Source organism: Octopus bimaculoides, chromosome 25 (genome assembly GCF_046866305.1).
Source record: "Octopus bimaculoides isolate indiv1 chromosome 25, ASM4686630v1, whole genome shotgun sequence".
NCBI lineage: Eukaryota > Metazoa > Mollusca > Cephalopoda > Octopoda > Octopodidae > Octopus > Octopus bimaculoides.
The window spans coordinates 2,469,183-2,484,182 of NC_142952.1; the positions used below are offsets into that span (position 1 = coordinate 2,469,183).

The window sequence follows — 15,000 nt, forward strand, 5'->3', positions numbered from 1 at the left end:
TGAAAGTGACTTTACGTTAAAATGTGCACACAAAAGTGTGACGTCACGACTTTGTATGTATGACGGTGTAAAAAAAAAACACATAGTAATGTCTGCGCCCTGTGTCGTGCCATAATTTGATTTAAACGGCGACTTCTTTTAGGTGAAGTACGAAAGAAAAGCGGTAAAACGCGTTTTATAAAGGAAAAAAAAAAAAAAAAAAAAGAAACCACACCATGTAAATTATGACGTGATACATACAAACTCGTGACGTCACATTTTAGTGTACACATCTTAACGGAAAGTTACTCTCAATACACGTGTTGGCAAGAAAACGATGGAGATGTCCAGTGAAAATATTGACTTTGATTCTTTTAAGCAACTCCATGGACCTCAACTGCAGACCGTTCCTGAAAGGTTTTGGGAAACATTATTCAACAAACTTCGTGGACAGGTAGGACATTTAAAATATTTGGTTTCACGCAGGTGCTTTCGTCACATTCGTGTTTCCTCAGTACTTCTTTTCATGTTTGTTACATTTTATTTTGGTTATATCAAGACTTAAAAAGATAATTTTCGCTTGCAACTTAATGATACGATCCTGGTGTATTCGACGCAGAAGCAGTTGTCACTTTCATTACGGCAGTGTTTCTTTAACCACTTTTCTTCGACGTCTCATTTCGTTCCTCTACCCAAACAAAAAGACATCCCCAAAATTAAACTGTCTGTTTTTTTCTTCAATATAAGTTTTAATTACGGCCTTATTACAATAGCGTTCGCTCTCTTTTCCATCCAGCAGCTGTGGCGACAGGACGTTCTTTCAGGCTGTCCCAACTCGACCCCGACGTGTGGTCGAAGCTTCCTTTGGTATTCTAGCGGCATGCCTGTTTGACCCAGGAGCGAAACGGCTCTACAACAACCTAGAATAAATTATTGTTCTGTTGTTACCGTTATCCCTCGTGTTGTATTTCTGGATTTAATGATTAATATAAGAACTGGGGAGAGAGTGCCGAGTGGTCATATCTCATCCACTTCTTATAGGGTTACGCCGAAAACGAGTGGTGTGCATATTCTTTACCTCCGCCCGTTGGCCTATCTTGCGAGTGAATGTGGTGTGTTTGTCCCCCACCACTGCTTAACAACCGTTGTTGCTTTGTTTATGTCCCTGTAATTTTGGCAAAAGGGATCGATAGAATTAATACCAGACTTAAAAATAAAAAAAGTCAAATGGATCGAGTTGCCTGCTTGAACTCATGAAAGTGCTGAATGTAGTGAGACAGTGTTGAAAAAGTATTAGCAAAAGAGAAAGAGGCAATAATAAAAAAGTGTTTGAGAAACTGTTTCGTATGCCAACTCTGCAATGCTTTGTATGTAGGGGAAAGAAGTCACCATTTGGGTGACTGATTTTATGAGCTTCTCCTTGATGTCTGTTACAGCAAATAATCATGATAATTTCTGTTTGAAACACCAGCTTAATAATGAGAAAGTAATTTTGCTAAATTCTTAATTAATTTTCAAAATTAATTGAAATGAAGTCAGTGTATTTCTATGGAAATATGGTAACTAAAGGGTTAAAGTGATCGAAATTTACAACATTCCATCAAAATTTCACATTAATTTATGCTCCAAACATCAGTTTAGTAATGATGGTTATTTTATTAAAACCTTTATTTTCAGAATTAAATTTGAAGAGAAATATAGTAAAGCCATCAAATTCCTAATCTCCTGTGTAATAAAGAATTTAATCTATGCAAAATACTTCACATACTTCGTATTTTTTTCCTGCTAATCTTAGATCAAAACTCACTTATCTCTACCAAGGGAGTTTCTCCTCATTTATTATTAGTTTTCTTTTATTTGGTGTTGCTTATTACAATCAAAATTAACTATATTTAGAAAACTTCTTGAAAGTAAAGAGAAACAAAAAGACGAACAACCACAGCAGCAACAGAACAAAACATTGTGTTTCTGCCCTAATATTTGGGTGCTTGCCATTCATCATCATCATCATCATTTACTGTCTGTTTTCTATGCTGGCATGAGTTGGACAGTTTTGACAGGAGTTGACCAGCCAGCGAGCTGTCCAGGCTCCAATTTTCTGTTTTGTTATGGTTTCTACGGCTGGATGCCCTTCCCAATACCAGCTATTTTGCAGAATGTATTGGGTGCTTCTTTTACATGGCACCAGCATCGGTGCTTGGTACGTGGCACCAGCATCAGTGCTTTATATGTGGTGTCTACATAGGTACTTTATATGTGGCACCAGCATGGGTCCTTTTTATGTGGCACCGGCATTATAACCACTAAACCCTTCACATAAATGACACCAATTTAAAATCATCAATTTTATAAATTGTTACATTCAATGTAACAGGTGCAGGCACGGTCACGTGGTGAAGAAGTTTGCTTCAGAATCACGTGGTCATGGGTTCATTCCCATTGTATGGACATTGTCAGTGAGTGTGTTCTTCTATAGTCATGGGTTGATCAATGTCTTGTCAGTGAAATTTGAGAGATGGAAACTAGAAGAAGCCTACCATATATCACCATCATCATTGTTATGTGTTTCTTAGATCTGCTGGCAACAAGGGCTGGAAACAAGAAGGGGCATCCAGCCATAGAGAATCTGTCTCAATTAACTTTGTCTGACCCATGCAAACATTGAAAAAGTGGACGATAAAATGATGGTGATGATGCTGTCTATATTCTTGTGTAAATTTAATTCTTCTCCCTTATTTTCTCTCATTTTCTGTTCTCGTTTCACAAGGTCTTTGATGCGGGTGAAATGTTTGCAATGCTGCAGGTAGATTACACTGAAGAGGAAGAGGAAAATGAGAAAAGCAGCAGACCCCTATGGAGGGTGGTCACACTTTCGGACATAGCAGCAGACGATGGAAAACAGTTAAGTTTCTTTATAAATTCCATTATCAAATTAACTACACACACACACATAAATAAAGAAAATGTAATGCAAAGGAATAAACGATCATCTTATGAACTTCATTAGCTTACAGCTGTTTCTGCTACAAGATGCAGTGGACTCGTAGTTGAGTGTCTTGAGTAACCCCTTATAACTTCATTGGAGCCTCTAATAAATATATATATATATATATATACATACAGGCACACCTAACCATATGTTGGTAATTGTTTCCAAGAAATTTGGCTCAACTTGAAAAATGACTTTATCACAATAAAGCATTTAAAAAACTTTATTGTCTTATATTTGTTTTAATAAATGATTTGTGCATATTTTCCCATGTATTTTATTTGATTTTCCACTGCAATATTGCTGTTTAGGTGTTTTTTCTTGTTTTAAAGTTTTTATGCTTTTAAATATGTTTACTGAAATTGAGGTTTATTTTTCTCATTAATTTCTTAAAGAAAAACACAAAGGTGAAATAGGCATAACTTGAAATGATGTAAGACTTCATGTAAGTATTCGGTTAACAGACTACTTGAAAGGAATACCAACAATACTTACTATCCATTAACCCAATTAATGAAACAAATAATGCAATGTTAACTAGTTAATTCATAATATTAATCACCCTGTGAATCCAATGTATGTACAAACAACTAGAAGCTGTGCAGAAGGAGGCGAGCTGGCAGAATCGTTAGCCCCCGGGCGAAATGCTTAGCGGTATTTCATCTACGTTCTGAGATCAAATTCTGCCGAGGTCAACTTTGCTTTTCATCTTTTCGGGGGTCGATAAATTAAGTACCAGTTACGCACTGGGGTCGATGTAATCAACTTAATCCTTTTGTCTGTCCTTGTTTGTCCCCTCTGTTTAGTCCCCTGTAGGCAATACAGAAATAAGCTGTGCTTTTATCACAGTAAAATATGGATGAATAAGAATGAAGTTGACTTTTCAGTTGTGTGATGAACATTTCTAGGGGAATGGCTAATTATTGTTTATTAAAGGATTACATAATAGAGCAGAAATAACCAGGCCACTTCATCAGATGTGAATTGAAATATCAAAACACAATTCAGTCAAATTGTTGGTGGTGATGGGATGGGATGATGGTGGTGTCTGTGGTTTTGCTTGTGGGGGTGATAATGGCAGTGGCAGTGAGGCCATGATAGTGTTGGAGTGATGGTGGTGGTAGTGCTGGTGAGATGATGGTGGGCTGATGGTGGTGGTAGAGTGATGATGACTGGTGATGGGGGAAGTGGTACTGCTGGTGGGGGGATGATAGGAGCAGTGGTGGTGGCAATAGTTGTGCTGGTGGGGGTGATGACAGCAGTGGTGGTGGTAGGGTGATGATGATAGGAGTGGTGATGAGGATGGTGGTGGTGGCTGATTAGGGACTAATAAAAAAAAAAATGCCCAGTACAATAATGATTACCCTGTATTCCATATTGTTGCAGCATCTACCTGATTGACCATGCCTGGACATATGATGTACAAGATGCTGAGAAGCATCTGAAGCAAATTCCAAGTCTTGTAGACAGAATGGCTTCTTTGATGAATATTCCTGTAGATGAAAAATCCTCCGATGACATTATCCAAGAAATTCTCAATAAAATGTGGCTGTAAGTAGATTAATTCATTAAATCTTCATCGTTTGAATAGATTTTTCTGTAACTTTATTTTAAATTTATTTAGTGTGACAAACTGGAAACATTGGTATGTTTACATGATGATGTTGGTGGTGGTGGCAGTAGTAGTAGTTTCTGCTGTTCCCCTTCCTTCCTCCGCATTATATTTTCTTTCTTCTTGGGGTTGGTGGCATTAGGGAAGGGTATCCTGCTGTAGAAACCATGTCCAATCAGATCGGAACTTGGTGCAGTTTCCCCCAGCTCTCAGTCAACCTATCCAACCCATGCCAGCATGGAAAACAGATGTTAAAATGATGATGATGGTAATGATAATTTTCTTTCATTCTTTAATTTCCATCTTTCCATCTTCGTCTTTTTTCATTCTTGTTTCATTCATTCATTCATTCTTCTTTCATTAAATGATTATGATGAGGACACAACCAGCCAGCAAATGTAATGGACAGAATGAAGTTTAAGGTGTGAGATTAAGAACCTGTCTATGTTCGAAGGCTACCCTTACGTAGCTTCATGCATTAACAATTTTATGGTGGAAGAAAGGAATAGTGGTGATGATGATGTTGATGATGATGGAGGTGGTGGTGGCAGTGGGCTGACTGACTGTGATGATGAAGGTGAGGTAGTTGTGGATGCTTTGATAATGATGGGTAGCGGCAAGGCGGTGAGGTGGCAGAACCATTAGCATGCTGGGAAAGATGCTTTGTGGCATTTCATTTGAACATTGCTGGCCTTGTGCAAAAAAATTCGAAACCAATCTTTTGCATTAGTAAAATGGTAAACTGGCAGAAGTATGCTCAGTGGCATTTCATCTGTTTTTTACATTCTGAGTTCAAATTCCACCAAAGTCAGCTTTACCTTTCATCCTTTCAGGGCCAGTAAAATAAGTACCAGTTGTCTACTGAGGTCAATGTAATCAACAACATACACCTTCCCCTTAAATTGCTGGCCTTGTGCCAGAATTTGAAGCCCAATGAAGACTAGCTGTGGTTATAATGATGAAAAAGAAAATGTATTTAAATTCTGTTTTGGTTTTGATTTAATTTTTAATATTTTCCCCCTTTTTTCTTTTACTTTTCCAGATACAATCAAGTTTACAGTTTTGGTAATGAACCAATGGTAATTATATGAGACTTCTTTTATAATTTGTTTTTTAAAACCATGCTGAAGACTGAGGTTGTTTTGTAGGAAACTGCATTACAAGTATTTAAAAAAGTATTGGTTAAATAATGGGTGACCCCTTTCAGTCATGAATGACCATGGGATTGCACCTAGAAAGTTACCCTCCCAGGCACAAGCCTAGGCAAGGTTGTTTGTGAAGACCAGCAGTTGCCCATATATACCAGTCTCCCCTCTCTACGCCACTGATGTTATCCAAGGGAAAGGCAAACGAGCCGATACAGCTTGGCACCTGTGATGTTGCAACTCATTTCTACAGCTGAGTGAACTGGAGCAACGTGAAATAAAGTATCTTGCTCAAGAGCACTACACGCTGCCCAGTCCGGTGGGGTGACACACACACACACACACACACACACACACACACACACACACACACACACACACAGTTTGACAGGCTTCCACACAGTTTTTGTCCATGAAATTCACTAATAGAGCATTTGTTGACTCTGAGCTATATTAGCGGGCTCTTGTCTTAGCTGCCATGTACTGGGACTGAACCTAAAAGCACATGATTGCAAAGTAAACTTCTGAACCACACAGCCATACCCTTAAAAGCCATACTTTAAAAACTACTCCTAGATAGACATATGCACACACTAAAATTATGTTAACATTTGCATTACATTAATTGAATTTCTTTTGAAAATCTGCTTCTTCCTTTTTTCTGTAGGGTTCTGATGAAGCGATGCCACTTTGGTATATTATGGATGAATTTGGTTCAAGGATCCAACATTCAGATGATCCATCTTTCGGTGTTGTTCCCTTCTACTATGTTTTGGATCAATTATGTTATTCCGTCATATTTCCTCTTAAAGACCTGCAGGCTAAAGGTAATTGTGTTTCTCTTCTATTTTCTATCTGTAAAGCTGTTGCATTTTGATGGACCAATGCTTGTTCAGTCCTTTACGAGCACAGGCATCGCTAGGCATAAGCATGACTGTGCAGTTAAAAAGCTTGCTTTCCAACCATGAGCTTTCAGGTTTGGTCCTATTGTGTGGCATTTTGAGCAATTGTCTTCTACTAAAGCTCTGGGCCAACCAAAGCCTTGTGAGTGGATTTGGTAGGCAGAAACTGAAAGAAGCCCATTATGTAGGTGCTGGAGTGGCTCTGTGGTAAGTAGCTTGCTTAGCAGCCACATGGTTCTGAGTTCAGTCGCACTGCATGGCACCTCCGGCAAGTGTCTTCTAGTATAGATGCTTAGTGGTATTTCATCTATCTTTATGTTCTGCGTTCAAATTCCGCTGAGGTCGACTTTGCCTTTCATCCCTTTTGGGGTCAATAAAATAAGTACCAGTTGTGTATTGGGGATGATGTATGAGGAGGTGCTGAAAAGTTTGTGGCTTTTGGATTAAAGAAAATCCAGGAGGATCAGTTAATATTGATTTTATTCAGCATATTCCCCCTCTCAGGTTCACACACTTGTTGCAACAGTTTTTCAGTTTTTCTAAGCCCTGTAAAAGAACTTGGAAGGTTCGGCCTCCAAGCAGGCCTTTCGTGATATTCTTAAAGCCTGGAACTTTTCAGCACCCTCTTCCTCTTGTGGCAAAATTCAAAACCAATATTTATATGATCTTTGATATTTATTAAATGACTTCCTTTTGTTTTTTTTTTCTCTTTGACACATTTTTTTAAGTATGCTTACATGTTTATATTTACAACTTCTTTACTATTTTTGTGGGTTGAATTCAGATGCAGTCTCAAGGAATTACGTTCAGAAACAGTACTCCGCTGTGGAGCATTCTGCTCGGCTCATCCCATGGCAATATACCGACTTAACCGACATTGATTACACTCCTAAGGAACCCTCTGATGCTTATTTTTATGTAAGTTCCTTCTTTTCTGTCCAGTGTCTTGGCCCATTAATCCTGAGTTGCCTTGGCAACCAATTTGATTGATTAAATGTCGTGCTTTTGAATTATGCCTCTTTACATTCTTTGTGTGAGATGAGTGGTTACAGCTGTTTCGATGCTGACAATCTGGTATGGCTGGCAGAGTATTCAGCCTGTTTCGGGGGAAAGTATGTTTTTGGTACTGGAGCCAAGCGTGCATGCACACACACACACACACTTGCACTCTCACACACATATGCACACGCCATTTTCTCCTTCCAGAGTCGATAAAATTAGTACCAGTCAGACATTGGTGTCATTCGCTGAATCATTAACACTTCAGAAACATTGTGTCACCTGGGATTCGAGTACTTTCATCCGGTACTCCAATACCCTCATTTGATACTTGTGTCCTCATCTGGTACTCTTGTATCCTCAGCCTGTACTCCAGAAACTTCAGCTAGTACTTCAAAATGGTACTCCAATACCCTGATCTGGTACACTGGTATACTAATCTAGCACTTCAGTACTCTCATCTTGTACTCTAATATCCTTGGCTAGTACTATAGTACCCACTATTGATACTCCAATACTCTCATTTGGTACCCTGAACTGGTAGTCCAGTACTCTCAGCTTGTATTCCATTGCCCTCAACTGGTATTCCTTTACCCTCACCTAATACTCCTCTCCAGAGCTGGTACTCTGGTACCCTAGTATCCTCAGCTTGTACCTTGACACCCTTAACTGGTTCTTCCAGTAACTCTCACCCAGTTCTCTCATGGATGCTCTCTCATGAACCATTACCTCAGTCTGTTCTAACACCTTTGTCCAGCCATTCATTAATCTATTGATGTATTTCTTTCTTTAGGAATATCGCTCTAAATTTACCCTTCCCGATAAAGATGAGGAACCTTTTGTGATGAACAAGAACATACTGAAGGCCTACATAGACTATGACACTATGGAGGGCCATTTGACTGATCCACGTTTTGTTGTTGTTGATGACCGTGATTCAGCTGATATTTTATTTGTGAAAGAAAATTTGAAGAATTTTAAGTAAGTTGCTTCCAACACAAGCACCTTGTTAACTTCTTACTTCTCTCTTCATGTATAAATAGGTAAGATGGCCAGGTTGATGGAGTATTATTCAAAGTTTCAAACCCAACCGTGGTGTTTTGTTGTCATTGTGTTCCTGGACAGAACACTTTAATTCTGTATATACTGGGAAGTGAACTCTACAACCATTTGGTTTTTGGGTTCAATCACACTGCATGGTATCTAGGGCTGTCGTCTTCTACTATAGATACCCCTGGAGTGACCAAAGCCTTGTGAGTGGATTAAGTAGATGGAAACAGAAAAAAAGAAAATTCTAATATCACGACGAATTGTTTTGTAACTTAAAAACATATAAATAATTTACATATTATATTTAATAATATATATTTATAGGAAAAATAGAAGCTGAAAATGCACTGAGAATTGTTAAAATATTTTTTATTAATATATTTAAAGTTTTAACTGGTTTCGCAGTTTACACTGATTTTCAAACACTTTCAAATAGAAAGACGTGGCTTATGTCGCAGCTGTCTAGCTTCTGACTAGTGTTTGAAGTTTGCCGTATTATTATAGGGAGTTCATGGCTCAATTTAGTATATATTTTGAAGAGGATTTGATTGGTAGAGGATAGTCACATGACTGGTCTTAGAAATTTTTGTAAGTTCCCCACTACATTAGTGTGTTAGTATCAAGTGACAATGTTTGGTGTCATAAGTTATGGCTGACTGAGCATGTCCAAACAATCAATGCTCTGAATGTTTTCTGTCAAGTGTTTGTAGAGAATGAATACATGATTAAGTTTATAACCTTTTGTACGTTTCCTGCTACGTCCATGCGTTAGTGCCACATGACAGTATATTTTGCACCTAAAAAGAGGGCCAACATGGTGGAGTGAACATGTTTAGTTATAATCAAGGCTCGCGAAATTTAATCTGACTGGTAGGAAAATGAACAAGAGTTGTTTGTCCAGTGGCTGAAATTTAGGTTGTTAGCTGTGTCTGGGGAGGGTCATATTATCTTAATGCCTTATTATCTAACACACTCACCGGTTTGATTTCCACTCATTATTTATAGTGGCAGAATGAATTTTGTGTGTGAATAGTTATTTGTGTATGTACTCTGTTAAAGTTATGGCTTGGTTTGTACTTTTGTATGAAAGTGTTTTCTTTGTTTATCTATACTTCATTTGTGGTATATATTTTATATATATATACATACGTACATACAAAGCATGTGGTTATGCATATATTTATTTTTATTTTATAGAAATCTGCATCATCTTGTCAATCAATTCCCAAATGAATCTCTTGTCACTGTAAAAGACTTGTTGGCAGTAACTGGACGACGATCTGGACTGGACCGTAAAAATGAAGATACCTTAGAATATGGACCATCATGGCTGCCCGTCACCTATAATCTCAATACTGAGTTACCTCTGTTTGTATCCTATTTCCAGCACCGAAAGAAAAGGTATATTACTACTTTTGTTTGTCCATTGTGTGTCATTATATTTCAAGGTGTGGTTATGTGGTTAAGAAGTTTGTTTCTCAACCACATTGTTTCAGGTTCAGTTCTACCATATGGCATCTTGTACATGTGTTGTCTACTATAACCCCAGGTTGACCAAAACCTTGCTAATAGGTTTAGTTGATTGAAATTAAAGAAAGCCTGTTATGTGTGAGTGTGTATAATATACACGTGGCTGTTGTGAGGGGATTTAAAATTAACTCATCTTGGATCTATATGTGCAAATACAAGTTCCATAGTCTGGTTTGGCATGGTTTCTACCGCTGGACGCCAATCACTTTACAGAGTGTACTGGATGCTTTTCACTTGGCTCCGGCATATGGTTTTTATGTAGCATCATCAATAAAAAGTGTGGAATGCTTATATCTGTGTGTGTGTGTGTGTGTCTATGCTCTTGTTTCACTACCATGTAGTGTCATTTGTTTTGTATGGTCTGACATAATACTCCTTTAGCCCCACATGTAATTTCAAATGTAACCTCATCTGTCTCCACTCATGTAGCTTCGCATAGTCTGACATCATGCTCGTTCAGACTCACATGCAGTCACACACGTAGCTTCACATGGTCCACCCATGTAGCTTTTGATTGTCTTTCAGAAATCTGGATAACCTTTGGATCTGCAAACCATGGAATCTTGCTCGTGCCCTTGACACTCACATAACTGACCAGCTCCCTTATATTGTCAGACTTCAGGAATCAGGACCCAAGGTGAGCAGAACGCTGTTTGTGTTTGTTTGTTTTCATCCATATATCTTCAATGAATACACCGTTTTATCCTCCACCCCTTCTTCCCCATTCCTGATAAAAAGTAAAATAAATACCAAGGTTGATACATTTGACTCAAATGTCTTCAAGGCAGTGTTGCCCCAACATGGCCACAGTCTAATGACTGAAACAAGCAAAAAGATATAAAGTAAAAGATTGTTGGTGAGGGGCAGGCTTGGCTGCATGGTTAAGAAGCTTGCTTTCCAACCTTGTGGTCTTAGGTTCAGTCCCACTGCACAATACCTTACTTTGGGCAAGTGTCTCCTGGCATAACTCCAGGGTCATCCAGGCTGTCACACTGCAACAAAGATTGGATCGTGTGGTGCTTTGATGTTTTTCTCTCTGTTGTTTTCATTTCCTTAAATGCATTTCTTTGTTTTTCTTCCTCTCCCAAACAGGTTGCTTGCAAATATGTTGAAGATCCATTGCTGATCCACTTTGAAGGTGTAGGATCTGTCAAGTTTGACATCCGATATATTGTTTTGTTGAGAAGTGTGAAGCCATTGAAGTTGTATGCGTACCAATGTTTTTTCCTTAGATTCTGCAACAAGTAAGTTACCTTCAAAGTAAATACGCCACTTCCAGTCATTTAAAACCTATTAGAAAACATTACTCTATGTAAAAAGTAAGTGTAATCACGATAGTGAAAATTTCCTACATGATTACGTAACGAAACGTGCATAAGAAAATAAAGTGCAAAATTAGCTTATGGGAGGCCCAACTTTGTTCAGAGGGTGATTTATTGAGACATTTCAATTAAGAAACACGCATAAAAAATAGGAAAATTTCCAAAATAAAATCATTTAAGACATAGCGTCCAAGGGAGGTAAATCCAATAGGATTAGAGTTATCTCCCTTTAGAGAATCTGCGCGCGCGCATACTCATGGACGCACACACTCACGCATAGAAAGAAAGAATTGTATATGTGTGTCTGTCCCCACCCCCTGCCATCGCTTGACAACCGATGTTGATGTGTTTAGCTGTTTCGGCCAAAGAGACCAGGAGAACAAGCACTAGGCTTACAAAGAATAAAAGCCTGGTACTTATTCTATCGGTCTCTTTTGTTGAACTGCTAAGTAATGGAGACATAAACAAAGCAACACCAGCTGTCAAGCAGTGGTGGTGCTGGTGGTTGGGACAAACACACATTTCAGTCATCAATTTTTACTTTTTTTATATTTTATAATGGAATGTCTTTTAATTTCTCTGTTTTGATATTTCTTAAGGAAATATTCTTTGGACAGCTTCAACGACTACCAGAAACATTTCACTGTGATGAATTATGATGATAGCGCTCCTTTAAGACAGGTGAGTCACTACGACAGTCATAATTGCCCTCGTTGTCAGCACTACTATTGCCCTCGTTGTCAGCATAATCCTCATTGTTGTCTTTGCTATCTTCACAGTCATCATCAATAGTAACCTTAGTAACACACACACATTGGGTCATCCCATAAATAATTCTGTTTCTTCAATTGCATGAACTAGAAGTCAGAGGTGGATGGGACAAACTACCTGCATCAACTTGCTATAACAGTTGGTAGTAATTTTACCTTCTACTTATTCTTAGTGCAAGTTTTGGAGAGTGCAGTTCCATTTTAGCAGTTATTTTTTCAAAGCTATAATGAAGTAACTTAGTTTATATATATATATATATATGAAATAAAGGAACATAAAGCAAAATGTTCATGCACATTTATCCAAGCAGTCTTCATATATCTATGTGGCCATGACTTTATTAAGTATAGTTTTCCTGTCCCAGTCCAACATGGCTTAGACATGTCTGCAATAACAAATCTCATTATGCTTTCATCTCTATTCTATAAACTCCAATTTTATTTCTTCACATCAGGTTAACTACGATGAGTTTATTCCAATGTTCAACAGTCAATTTCCCGAATATCCCTGGGATGATGTAGAAGTAAGTCGAAGCAAATGTTTTTTTTTGTTGTCTGTTTTCCATGTACATGATGTAAGCAATCCCATGCAGTCTGGTGATTGGATTCCGGGCTTTCAACGCAAGAGACCTGGGTTCAATTCCTGGCATAGGAATAATTACCTATTATGCATTGAAAGATATTTTATAGGCACAGACATGGCTGCATGAGTGAGAGACTTGCTTTCCATCCATATGGCCTTGGGTTCAGTCCCACTGCACAGCACCTTGGATGAGTGGCTTCAACTATAGCTCTGGGCTGCCCGAAGCCTTGCGAGTGGATTTGATGGATGGAAGCTGGAAGAAGCCTTTGTGTGTGTATGTGTGACTGAACTCGTATGCATGTACACATGCCTGCATGTATGTACAAATGAATTATAATAATCCTTTATGTTATCCAATTTTTCAGAAAGAGATCTTCAAATCCTTCCGCAGTTTATTTTTGGCTGCCACAAAAGAACCTTTCCCCAGAGGAATACCCCACTCCCCACAGTCGAGAGCCATGTATGGCATTGATTTCTTGCTTAAATGGGGCACTGACGATGAAGGTGAGTTTGATGAGCTTTGTTGATTGTCATTAATTGACGATGGTATTAATTCTTTTATCATGCTTCTGTTAGTATGCACCATCTTTAAAAATAACAGAGAATTTAGTAAAACAAATGTCATTATTTTGTCTGTCTTTACATTCTGAATTTTGGCCTTCCATAAACAACCTTTGATCAGACTTATGCCTCAGAGGGTAACTTTCTAGGGGCAATCCCATGGTCATTCATAATTGAAGAGGGGGGGGGGGGTCTTTACCCTTTTAATGTTTGTAACCATCAAATGATGTCAGGACAAGGTTACATACACAAGTAGCCACACATATATAAACCAATGCATTCAAGTGTTAACCTCTCCTCCCTGTCTTTAGCCCCTTGCAGATGGGAAGTAGTTCCGAGTGCATTGAAACACTGTGGGCAAGCAGTGCAATGCCTTGCTCTGTGTAGCCTAAGAAGAACCTGTAAAATTCCTTGTATGGATTGGCCTAATACCTATACTGAGGGGTTAATTACATCACTGCCCCTGTCAAAACTCTGCCTGATCTCACCTCTCTGTTCTGAATATTTCTATTTCTATTCCTTTATTTAAAATATAAAAAAAACTCACCTTTTGTTTTATATTCCTTCTAGGTAATAAGAAAATCCTGCCAGTTATCTGCGAAGTGAATTTTGTCCCAGACTGTTACCGTGCCAACAAATACCACCCGTCTTTTACTAATGATGTTTTCAGCTGCCTGTTTTTGGATGACATCGAAAACCGACCGATTATCGAAATATGAAAAGCAAAAGTTACAGCAATTAAGTTAAATAAACTGTAGAGGAATAACAAAAAAGATGTTATGATGAAATAGTTTTGAGTTTAAAATAAAATTTTTACTCTTTTATGTTGTAAAAAATGTTTTGTAATTAATTAATTGAGATGGAATGATGATAGAATTAGAAGAATGCTGTCTGTCCTTATCATCACTATCAACATCATTTAACATCCATGTTCCATGTAGGTATGGCCACCGTTCTACTTTCGGCTTTGCCCTTTTTTTTTCTCTTTCAAGAGTTGATTAAACAAAACAAAACCACCTGACAAATCGTAAGAGGTCAAACTGCTATTCCATATATGTGTGTGTGCATGTGTATATATATATATATATATATATATATATGCGTATGTATATATGCGCATATATATGCGCATATGTACATAAATGCATATTCACATATACAAGCTAACCTCTCTCTCTCTTATATATATATATACGACAAGCTTCTTTCGGTTTCCGTGTACCAAATCCATTCACGAAGCTTTGGTCGGCTGGGGTGATAGAAGACACCTGCCTCCCAATGTGCCACGTACTGGCGCTGAACTCGAAACTACTTTGGCGCATAACAAACTTCTGAAGCACACAACCTTGCCTCTGCCTGCCCTCTCCCCTACACACATAAAGAGTGAGGAAAGGCGAGAGGAAGAGAGAAAGAAAGGAGACGGGTTGATATAAAGATAACTAGAGCTGGTAGCTAGCAGCGATTTATTCCGATACTAATAATTGAAACAAAGCAAAACAGCAATATTTTAATCAGTCTAATTGACCACAGTTGCAACTGTTTGGAAAAACAAAATACA

The 15,000-nt window shown here is 38.2% G+C and overlaps 1 protein-coding gene and 1 long non-coding RNA gene across 3 annotated transcripts in view; one reads left to right on the forward strand and one right to left on the reverse strand.

Annotated features, from left to right (window-relative positions):
- The window catches only part of LOC149131043 (uncharacterized), a 4,391-nt gene extending 4,249 nt beyond the window's left edge, over nt 1–142 (reverse strand). Inside the window, exon 1 of the long non-coding RNA XR_016238371.1 lies at nt 16–142. This is a non-coding gene — a long non-coding RNA (uncharacterized LOC149131043). The remainder of the gene's footprint in view (nt 1–15) is intronic.
- Nucleotides 143–266: 124 nt separating this feature from the next.
- Nucleotides 267–14,278, forward strand: LOC106877541 (tubulin--tyrosine ligase-like protein 12). Of its 2 annotated transcripts, XM_014926466.3 has the most exons (14): nt 267–433; nt 2,747–2,880; nt 4,355–4,519; nt 5,623–5,659; nt 6,393–6,552; nt 7,412–7,545; nt 8,420–8,607; nt 9,874–10,077; nt 10,732–10,843; nt 11,299–11,450; nt 12,128–12,209; nt 12,754–12,822; nt 13,247–13,385; nt 14,013–14,278. In XM_014926466.3, exons 1-14 carry the CDS (start codon nt 317–319, stop codon nt 14,159–14,161), a joined length of 1,842 nt encoding a protein of 613 aa, XP_014781952.2. In that variant the 5' UTR covers nt 267–316; the 3' UTR covers nt 14,162–14,278. The 2 variants fall into 2 exon arrangements, with proteins under 2 accessions (XP_014781952.2, XP_014781953.1); XM_014926467.3 differs by lacking the exons at nt 267–433; nt 2,747–2,880 and adding an exon at nt 3,364–3,413.
- The last annotated feature ends 722 nt before the right edge of the window (nt 14,279–15,000 follow it).